Genomic DNA, 12,119 nt, shown 5'->3' on the forward strand with positions numbered 1-12,119 from the left:
GTTATACAGTAACTTTTAGCAGCCTACTTCCATTTTACCTTGTTTTTAGAACAGTCCGAACAATACCTATGGTTTCTGATTGGGAATTATATGACAGATTGATTTTTGCCTTAAATGCATTTGTAGGTATGTTTTTTTTTTGTTTTCTGCAAATTTTTTTTAATGGATTTCTACATCTTTATCTTTTTTTTGTATTTTAGGATAGAACTCCTAATTCTTCCCCAGACACAGGGAACTTTACATCACTGAACTTTCTCCCATCAAATTGTCGCTCAGTAGTGGCGCCTAAATCGAACTATTGGGATTACTCACAGTCGCCCTCTACCTCAGCTGGAGCAGTGTCCGCAATGTTTCCTCTGTGGAGCAATGATGTTTCTACAAGTACAGGAATGGGATCTCATGCTGTGACATTTGGAGTCCCTAAAGTTCAGTATACAGGTCATATGCAGGCAGTAGGATCTCATGAGCTGCCATTAACTCCTCCAGCTGACCCTAATGTTTATTCATTTGAAATGTCTCCTGTTAAGATTTTAACACCTCAAGTTCAAACAAACCCTACGTACCATTTCCAAGACTCAAACTCTATGACTCAAGACTTTTCAGGTTTTATGCAAACCCCTACAGCCCTGTCCCAAAGACACATTCCCTCTGCACCCATGGATGAACAGACTTGGTGGAGTTTGCAACAAACAAACCCAAATAACCTTCCCACCTTCCATTTGACAAACTCCTTGATGGTGACACCACAGCCTCAGCTTGCAGCACTTCTCCAGAGCTCCTCTAAAACTTTGCTGAGCTCAACTAGACGATGTAGGAGGTGCAGGTGCCCCAATTGCCAGGCTTCTCCAAACAACAACGAAGAACCAGGAAAAAAGAAACTCCACATCTGCCATCTTCCAGGTTGTGGAAAAGTTTATGGAAAGACCTCCCACCTCAAAGCCCATTTGCGCTGGCATGCCGGAGAGAGACCTTTTATTTGTAACTGGGTCTTCTGTGGCAAAAGCTTTACCAGATCTGATGAGCTTCAGCGGCATCTAAGGACTCATACAGGCGAGAAACGTTTTGGGTGCCAAGAATGTGGAAAACGATTTATGCGGAGTGACCACCTTTCTAAACATACAAAAACCCATCTAAATAAAAAGGGGAAATATGCAGGCCCATCGATTGATGATATTAAAAAAAAGCCATTCCTAATCTAGGTATTACTTTTTCAATAATTTGTTTTTTTTTTTTTTTTTTGTTTTTTTCATCTGCTATAATATGGACAAAGGACAATGAAAAGTGATGCATTTAAACCATGACCACAGTGGCCTAAATAATAAGTGGACAGTGCCTAAGTGACAACTTATACATGAAAAAATAAGTTAATTTGCTTTTATTATTTATACCAATGTTGTGTCACTGAAGAAAAAAGATCCCCATCCCCCTTTTGTGTACATATGGTCTTTGGCAAAAGTCTAATTGCTTGGCTTTAAATCTATTGTTAGGTGTTTCCATCACCCTTTGGCACATAGATGTTAAACTGTGCAATATTATCAAGACTATTTAATACTGAAGTGTGAAAAAAATGTGATGATCAAAAGTGCAGTATCCCAAAGCAACTCTTTTTTTAATCACTAATGAAACAAGAGTTGATATGTTACTGCACTTTGTATTTTGATTTCTATTGTATTTAATGTTTTGTTTTGTTTTTGTAATTTTGACATTTTTTTTCTTCTTCAACTTTTAGCACATTTAATAATGATCTAATGAACCTCCATGTTTTAAAATGAAAATACTTTTGTGCCGGCACATTTATATTTAAGGACTTGTTTAAAATAGCCAGTATGTAAAACAAATTGTTGCTGACTTGTGGGTGGGAAAATAAAGACAAATCCCTTTTACTTTTCTGGTTGTATTTTGATATCTTTATATAGGCTTTGCTTTGTACTTACATTCTTGGCAAATGTTACTGTGGTACTTTGGGAGTAAATCATGTACGGTTACAGCATGTTCCAGTATACTGACATTTCATCCTTTGAATGTATTTAAAGTTGTAGAATAAAATGTTATAAAGCATACAGCATCATGCTAGATAATAAGCAAATGTAAATACCTAATCTGCAGATCAAACCATAAATTTGTATATTTACTATAATCCAAGAATATATTTTTTTTTTGTTGTGTTTGATTTTTAAATTCAAGTATAGCATTTCCTGGCTGTCTTTTTGCTTTTGAAGGAAGAAAATAACTTTACTTTTTCAGCTGTTTTAGGACAGGGTCTATAGTGTTGTGGTGTGTTAGCATGTACCTCCTAACCCAAACCCTTTTAAGGTATCCCCTACATTTGATTTGTCTTATGCACAAAAAGGTGCATGTTCTAACTTTTTTTTTTTTTTAACACGGTGCACCATATTGCTTAATAGTGTGGTACTGTTCGTTGTGATAGGATGCAATGCAAGTTCATTGTAAAAGTTTATTGGGGTGCCATTAAGGAATGCAACAATGTAAACTTGGCCTCACCGTATGTTTTGTATGTATGAATTGTTTAAGCTAGGCTTTTTCAATTTTTTTCAAGGTTTCAGGTCATGAGTAACCTTTGCTGCTGGTTGAGATTGTCTCCAATGCCAGGCATAAAGCTAAAATTATTACTCCTGCCCCGGAACTATTTAGTCACTATCAAATAGTGGTCATTCAACCACAGCTATGATTCCATGGAATACTGGTTGGGAAAGATTAGCCCAACCAATTTGTTCTAGGCTGACACTGTAGATGGAGAGAATATTGGAGGTCATAGTAATTACTGTATTTTCTAGAGGTCCTCCTGTATTCTCTATACAACTTTCAGAAAGTTACATCATGGTACACATAAGTTTTGTCTCCTACAACACCCACACAAAAGTTATGCCTCCTACAACACCCAATCTGCTGCCACCGCCAAGGTGAAAAATCTAGCAGCTGTACATCAATGTCATTTAGTAATCCGCCATGCTGGATCAGTAAATGACTAACAGCTAAGGACCACTATTATTTTTTTATTTGGGGATGGTACTGTGGGATGACTCCCCTTTCTCCTCTAAAAAAAACAGAACAGCGCTGTGTGTACAGCGCTCAATAATTTTCCAGCACTGGGAAAAATCACTAAAGTTTGTTTCCAGAGACAGGTATTGTATGTCTGTATGGACCTTAAAAACTTATTTTCCTAGGGTAACAATGCCCACATATTGTACTGTACCTGCTAAGATCCAGCATTGTACCTTAGGACTGTATTACAAATGACTCTTCTCTATAACATAGAGAAGTTATGTGGTCCTCAGAGATAGTTACGGACATTGTAACTGATAACATTCAGCACAGACACAGAGCTTTTATTGTTGGGGATTAGTGACCCTTAAACTAGAAAATAGTATTTATCCCAGGTTCCCCTCGAGGCTAGGCTTTCCACTGGTGCCCTTGGCATACATTTATCCCAATGCTTGGGGCAAGGTCTTTACAGCTGTTAAAATGTTCAAAGGAGACCCTGGATTGTCAGCAAAAATGCATGGCTGAAGAATATCAAACATCAATGTTAACCACGGGGAATAAAGTGGACAGTTTATGCATACGCTAATAACTTTTTATACACTTTTAGCAAACAAAATATTCATGCCCCATCAATAGGTTTTATTTGATTATCAGGTTCTCACCACAGCATATTGGATATACAGTTCATGGATGGATAAAGGTTGCAATAAGACTAGGTTATCCTTCTCAAGATTCCTGATAACACACAAACCATCTTACATAGTTCACATTCACTTTGGTGATCCTACACATTATCTTTTAGGAAGCACTGCTACTGCCAGAAGATAATTTGTCAAATGGTGCCCATCTCTTATCGTTAGCATGCCATCAAGCACAGATCAGTGAATTATGACTCCATATTCTAGAAAACCAAAGAAATTTATAGGAAAAAATCCCAGCTAGGTCAAACATGAATATTATTACACAGTATTTAGCGCCATAGCGCCAACATATTGCACAGTCCCTAGTCATATCACTAGCTGTCCCTCAAAGGAGCTTACAATCTAATGTCATATGTCGTTAATACAGTTTAAGGTCAACTTATGGGGGGAAGCCAATTAACGTAACTGCATGTTTTTTGGGGGGGAATGTGGAAGAAAACAGGAGTAACCAGAGGAAACCCAGGCAGACACAGGGAAGAACCTGCAAACTCCATGCAGATGGAATCTTGGCCGAGATTGGAACCTGGGACCTAGAGCTGCAAAAGTCAGAGTGCTACCTCTGAGCCACCGTACTGCCCCTAATACAATACAAGTTATAAATTCCTAAAATATAAAGTAATAGACTATAAAGTATGTAAAAATAAACTACTTGAGTAACCGCAATAAAAAAAATCTTTATATATTGTTACAATTAGAGGCCATATTTTATTAAATGTAGAGGCCATGATTCTAATAATTTAGCTTTCTCTACTATCTTGTGTGAACTACAGATTGTCTTTGTGAATTGGGTATGAGACGCAGTGTTTGTAGGGTGTTCCTCTCTAAATACAGTACAGTCATTGAAGATTGTCACCCAAGAGAAGAAAGCACAATAAAATGTGTTACTGTCTGAACGACCAGGTAAAAATATGACCATTTGATGATTCATATACTACGAATGTGTGGTTCAATAATCTAAAGCTACGTACACACGGCAGATTTTTATCGCCCGATAATCGGCATCGGCCAATTATCGGGCAAAAATCTGCTGTGTGTACAGTCGGTGTCGTCCATCGTCCGGACGACCGACCTGCCGGATCCACGGACGATGGACGACAGCCGATCCTAATGAAAGGGAAGGGGAGAGCGCGCAGCAGGGTGCCGCTCCGTCGCTCTCCCCCCTCCCCTCTCCATAGAGCATGAACGGTGCTGTATGTACAGCATCGTTCATGCATCTTGCAGCCCCTTGTCGTTGGAAAGGATCTTTCACGATCTTTCACAAAAGTTGCAAGTGTGTACGCAGCTTAAGGCCTAATGCTATGGTATCCCAGAAAGGATATAGCTTTATACGACATGTAGGATATAGCTTTATACGATATGTTAATAAATAGCATTCTTATCAAATTCATCAGGGCTGGGAAGTTACCAGTGTCTTGTAGACAATCTGAGCCTTTTCTATGGTGTTTTTTTTATCTAAGATAGACAAGCCTGGGGGTCTAAACAGTTCCTGCCTCATTCACACACATATGCACTGTCACCCCAATCTCTAAACATATACCTTCACCTAACACATGCTTCTTTAAACATCTTTCATATTGAAAAAAATTGGGGGAGGGTTGGATTGTGCCAAAATTCTGACCAATGACCAAGTCTGCAGGTAGCTTACATTAAAACTGTTATTAGCTGCTTCCAGTCACCCCTCTTCAATTAATTCAATTCTGTCAACCACAAAATTTGACAACAGCATATAGCAGTCATTTCACCATAGTTGGGGTGCCGAGGAAAAGCAACCATGCAGCCAAAAGTGACTTTCAGAAAAACGCATCACGATAAACTGCAGTTGCATGTACAAACTGCTTCCCAACGCAGCTGAGCCTACGGTAAAATATTACTGTCAACCGCAAGTCCGAAACAGAGAATACCGAATGCCATAAGATTATATCTTATGTATCTCATCAGGGCTAGAAAAAATTAAACTGGCTGACCCAACTCAGCTCTGGTCCTGTAATTTAGGGACCTGTCATAGGAATAAAGGCGTGTTTCCTAAAAGAGTATTAACATAAGACCTTGGGGTGTTTTATAGGTCACTCAGATCTTTTCGCTTTTGTAATAAAGACTACAAACACTGTGGGTTTATGTCAATTGCATAAAAATGGAATCTAAACTTTATCCCAGCTTTACATACATGGGATTATCAGGTTACCACAAGGTCATGGCACGTTAGAAGAGGGACTTATGTTCCATAAAGGAGTGATACTGTGCTTTGAAAACTCTTTGCTGGTGAAAAAGCCTGGTGAGCATTTGTCTGCTCTTGTAATAGCTCCAGAGGAGTTAACTTTTATCAGTAACATGGTGCTTCACAGTTTGAAGTGTAGAAAAGGAGCAAATAGACAAACAAAAGAAGAACAATACAGCACAGGAAGCAACAGTGCTTGGGCACATTTGATGTCAAAGATCCCCCACAAGGCTCATCCCTATCTCTTTGGTCTCATCCTTCTGTGAAACCATTTAGGTTGTCCATTTATTAACCAGCCTGCATTCTCAGCTTTGTTTGTTGTGATCAATCTCCATATTCAGATTGAACTTGAAAGGCAGTTTCTCCACTACAGATGCATGCACAGAATAGTTAGAAAATATATATATTTAAATATCTTTTATAAATACCTGGATTATTGGTGGTATTAGTGGTTATCAAAGTATTCGATCCCCAGTTTTTAATGAATATAACATACAGTACCTTTCCAGTACTCTTCCCAACACTGTTGTATGTTACTGATCTTGTCCATAGTTATTTGCAAAATAGTAACATAACTATGTTGATTACTGTGGTCAATGGCCAGTAAAAAACCTAAAACACAGCCATACAAGTAGTAACAAAAGCAAACAAGTAAAAACAAACAAACAAAACAATACAGAGAAAAAAATTAAATAAAGAAAAACAATAGTATTACTTTATGGTAATATGTCAATACACAACTATTTAAATTGTTTCATATGCAAACTAAACATGTTACAGTACAATAGTATGCAAGTCAAGGTAACCAGTGTACAGGATGTAGTTTTCTAATATTTGTATTTGGTGGAGCACATAAGAATAAGGCTAAGATTATACTAGCGGTATTTTCAGGCATTGCAAACTGCTTCTGTGTGCCTGAGAGCAACAACTATACTGCAGGTAACTAGATTTGCATGTGGCTGCAGCATGAAACTTTAAACTGGTCGCTTTTGGTAACCCATAATGTTAAAATTCAGCCTGCAGCAGAATACTAATTACTAAACTATCATATGCACCCCACACAACCTCACAACTTTTAAATAAAGAAAAGAAAACCTTTTCAATCAAGCAAGGTTTACCTAACCGGTTCATATGGAGTAATGAAAAGGCTTTCAATTTTACTAATGTTAAATTCAATTTATATATATACATACATACATACAGTACACTCTGGACTATCCGGCCTAACGTGGCAGAATGGTAGGCCGGAAAACAAAAAAAGCCGCATAGTTCTAATAATACAGTACAGTACTCACCTCCACATACAAGCCGGCACTCCGCACCCGCAGACATCCGACCCCGGAGAAGTGAAGAGGCAGGCAGCAGGGACGTCTGAACTAGCACCATGCATGAAGATCGCAGCCTGCAATGCCCCGGTATTTTATTATGGAGAATTTTTTATCTATTAATTTTTTAACTAGGCCGGATAGTACAGAGGCCGGATAGTTGCCAGCCGGATAGTCAGAAGTCCACTGTATATCATATTCCAGCCAGGAGTTTTCTCCCCTGTAGTGATACTTGGCTACTTGCACAAATACACAGATACATCGGCATATTTATTACATTGCTGTGTTGAGAATGTTCAGACTGGCGGTGAGGTTGCAGTCTGGTTACCACTTTCTTTCACCCCTGAACTGTGCCCTCGGGATTTCACCACAACCACCCATAAAGAATGAATGGGGTGAGTACTTTCCACTGTAAAATGTTTTAGTGGTGGTCCTTAACTTATACAGAGGTGGGGGCAACCATATGACTGCCCAGGTGCCAGCAATCAGGAGACATATGGAAACTCATTCCTTCTGCCAGTCTGAACATAGCCTAAAAAGTATCATAAGAAAAGATAATCATCACAAATACAATTACAATCAGATAAAACACAAAGCAGGGTGATATCTCTATTGTTTATCTCCGCTCTCTGTTTGGTAGAAAGAAAAGGACAATATTGAATTGCTTCCCATTACCTAATTGTGACTTTATCATCACCGTGTGACCACTTCACTTACTGTAACCACACATTTACTCTAACCTCACAAATACCAAAATCACAAATACACTGTGACCACACAATTACTGTAACCACACATTTAGTCTGACCATAAATTAACTCTAACCACACACACGCTGAACTATGACCTCAACATTATCATAGCCAAAGCCATATAATTTCAATATGTGTATAGCCACATTTTTTTTGTAGAATGAGGAAGGGTTAAACCCCACATAATAGAGTGGGAACAGGGGGTCACTGAGCTTGTCATTGAGACTGAGCCCCTTACCCAGGAGGGTCTGCATGGCCAGTAGGGACACATGTACACATAGCCAGCAAAGAAGTTCCACCATTGGATTCCTTTTCCTGGGATTCTGATTTAAGGGGGGATCCTGATGTAAAGGTGGCACTCTAATGTAAGTTCCTTAAAAAAATAATACTCTGATGTAAAGAGGGGCTCTTGATGTGAAGTTGGGAGTGCAATGTGAAGTGGGCCATAAAGTGGGACCCTGTTATGAAGCTGAAGACTCTGATGTGAAGTGGGAAAATCTGTTGTAAAGGGGATTTGCATTTTATTCTTCGTTGATAAACTGTAGCCATGCAAGAAATACTCTGTGATTGAAGGAGAGGCAATAACTCGGACTATAGTCCAGAATGATAGGTAATGTCATCATGTTGGGTAATATATGACATCACACACTATATAAAAGTTGATATTGTGGTGTCCCATCCCAGATTATGCAGGGATACGTTCACCCATTTTGGGAGAGGTGCTTTGCTTACTTCTTGTGTACTCCACTTTGGACACTTTAAATATCAAGTTTTATTTTGAACGCCTATCAATTTTTGCACATCAACACATTAAGTGGTCTACATTCAACTTCTAGTACGCATTTTTATGAATTTCTAAACACATGTATTTTTTGACTATGATTTATTTTAGATTTTTTATTTACATATAATTCCTCTAATATTTATATACCTTAGCATGTGACATAATAAAAATGTTAACATATTTTGTAACATATATTGAACATATATTGTAACATATTTTGAAGACAATATTACATAGAAAAGTATGAGCACAAGAGGGCAGCAGAGTCTGTACAGGAAAAGTTGACAATATTATTCTGTATGTACATCAAAAAATGATTATATGTTAGCATACATTCTTATTTAAACCAATTGTCCTAAAATACAATTACTAGCATGGGTAACCCAAGAAGAGTATGTAATTCCCATAGAGCAGTTATGGTTATCCTGCAAGTTTTATTTGCACTAATAATATTAAATACGCTAACAAGCCAAGTCAGGTTTACTTTCAATAAGTATCCAATAATACAATATTCTTCCTTCTAATATTCTTTTAGCTAAAACAGTAGGAAATTGCCTACAATTAAAACTGTTAATAGAATTGGCATTGAATAAGATAGCTATGATTGCTTAGTGCACTCCTGGGAGAACCGTACAAGCATTATGAAATTGGTATTAAATTAGCCGTGAGTCACTGATCTTCTCTGCTGCCTCTGGGTCACTGTGCAGATTTTCTTCCTCCAAAGGGACTGACATTTTTTGCTTAAAAGCTTTCTGTTTTACAAGCCAAGGTAGCAATGTAGGATTGGGAAAATAAAGGGAGAATTGGTAGCTTTGGGTATAGGGATTAGCACAACCAAAAGGCCCTTCCATAGTAGAAATGGTTTTGGTTGGGCTAAAGAAAGTTTACCAAGCAGAGTGTACCAAGCAAAGTAGCAAATGGTGCTTCTCTGATTGGTGGGCATGTTGAAAGTTGGGTGTTCCCAAATTGTATTCTTTATTAATATTATCACTTTTTTACATCTTCTAATATCAGGTTACTTTGTTGTTCTTATGGTTTGTTCAAATGATATGAACAAGTAGGTGGTGGAGGAATTGCACCTGCCAGATATGGCGATTATAGGTAGAGAGCAGGCAATCATAAGCCTGGCAAGTGTCACTGACTGCAGGTTACACACTGATAAATGTCTGATTGTACAAGTATCTCCTATCAGGGCCACCAACCCAACATACCCACTAGTTCTGAGCGAGGGGACATTTATCTCATATCTTCTGGCCCCCATCAACCACTCCCCAGTACGGCCACACTGCATTTTCCATTGACCCCTCGAAGCTGGCTACTATTGAAACATAGTGCTCCGTTTTTGTCTCTGCCTCCCGAGCTGCGACTGGAAACAGGGCCCAGGAGACCACACTATCTAAGCTTGTAGGAACATGGTAGCACTTGAGCGGTCTCTGGGCCAATCTGCAGATGTGGGGGTTGTTGGCGTGGTAGTTACACCAATAACCGTAAGTCGGCTTTGGACTTGTGTCAAGGGACCAGTTTAGCATCAGTATGAAATGCTGAGCTAATTTTCAGTTCAATGACAAGTCTGTTTAACCTGCTTCTTATCCAAGGCTGAGGTCTTTCTGATGTTAAAAGTAAATATTTCCAGAGAAAATATGGAGCTCAGTTACCCTTCTCATTCTGAAAATACCAGGAGACTGGCTGCCATACCCACGCTCTTACTTCTATGAAATACTAACCAACAGCAAGTGTTTGGATAAAGACTTCTGATTTCACTCCAACTTCTGAGGACTTCAGCAATGGCAGCCAAGGTATATAAGACTTACTAACACGATTTTATCACCTAACCCTGATATCTTTCTTTAGCCATAACAAATACTAATACAATATTTCATTAGCTAAATTATTTTCTTGACATTTAAATTGCTATTGTTATTATTAACTGAAGAATGAATGGCACTTTTTAGCGACACCTACTCGTAAAAGGTAAGCAGCAGGCCAAGTGATTTTAGGAATTGTTTTAAATGTGGACTTTTTGATTTTGAAAGCTGCCATTTCTGAGCTCATCCCTATTGAATGTACATTGCTGGGTAATATGCTGGTGCTATAAAAATACTGATTATTATTAATATAAGCATGCTAATTTCCTGAATGTAAAGCTGGTCTTTTCATTCAGTAGTTATAGTCACACACCTAAACAAGCATATGGCTGTGGCACAAGTTATCTGAGCCTTTGAGTTGGGTAATTCACCCCTTCTACCCTCTGGTAGTGCAAAACAATTGCTTTTTACCATGGATTCTCTACATGGAACCCTGTACCAACAAATTATTTTCTCTTGTAAACTTTGCTTCAACTAGTGAAAGGTTGGTACTACCCATGATTTGATATGTGCCCCATAATTTTAAACCAATACCTAAAGGAGTGTGTATGTTCTCCCCATGTCTGCGTGGATTGCCCCTGAGCACTCCGATTTCCTCTCAGGTGTCAAATGACTGTATTATTGGCATGTAACTATAGTGGGGACATTAGATGGTGGGTTCCTTAGAGGGACAGTTAGTGACATAGTGACTATGGACTTTGTATGGTGCTGTGCAATATGTTTGCGCTATATAAATACAAGATAATAATAAAGGACTTCAGTGCTCTTGGTGGCATGCTTGCCATTTTTAAAAAGTGGTGTTGTTTATCCCAACAAGTTACAACCACACACTGTTGATGTAGCAGAGATGATGAGCCAGCCCGGGTCAGCTCATACTACCTCCTCCTGTTCTTTCCAGGCACAGAGCAGCCAATTTGTGGTAAGCCATGAATAGGCTCTCTTTGATTCCTTCCATGGCAAATCCCACAGACTTTCTGGAACAGCAGTCTGATGAACAGCTTATTGATTATGTCTAGGAGCTTTTGACTGAGAACTGAAGCAGATAAAGACGTAGTAGAAGGGGAATCAGAGCATTAAGAAAGAGATGCCACCTCCTGTCACTTACTGTGAGAGTCCGGGCAGGAATAAGTGCTAGATGATGGCATGCATGATCTGGGGTACAAACGTGAAACAAGAAGATAAGAAACACTGCAGTGGCCATATGTTAGCATTTACAATAAAATTAAAGTGAAAATGCCTAATGCTTGGCTGTCAACTTCTAAATCACTTACATGAAACAAGTATGGAATATACAGGAAATCTGCCATTTCTGTCTTTTTAACTTACTAAAAGATTGCTTCAGAACACAAACTCTCGTTACAGGTGTACTTTTGACATCAGTTGCTTATATTAGACTACAGGGGACGGAATGGGCAGATGCAGGAAGGAGCAGACAAAGGGTGAATGATGGAATCAACATAGTGGGGTAGGAAGA

The 12,119-nt window shown here is 38.7% G+C and overlaps 1 protein-coding gene across 1 annotated transcript; it reads left to right on the top strand.

Annotated features, from left to right (window-relative positions):
- Nucleotides 1-211: 211 nt before the first annotated feature.
- LOC140343426 (transcription factor Sp5-like) lies at nucleotides 212-1,199 on the top strand. The gene has a single exon (XM_072430489.1). The coding sequence runs from the start codon at nucleotides 348-350 to the stop codon at nucleotides 1,197-1,199; it is 852 nt and encodes a 283-aa protein (XP_072286590.1). The 5' UTR covers nucleotides 212-347.
- Nucleotides 1,200-12,119: the final 10,920 nt, after the last annotated feature.

The sequence above is a fragment of the Pyxicephalus adspersus genome, chromosome 1 (assembly GCF_032062135.1).
Source record: "Pyxicephalus adspersus chromosome 1, UCB_Pads_2.0, whole genome shotgun sequence".
In the NCBI taxonomy this organism is placed as follows: domain Eukaryota; kingdom Metazoa; phylum Chordata; class Amphibia; order Anura; family Pyxicephalidae; genus Pyxicephalus; species Pyxicephalus adspersus.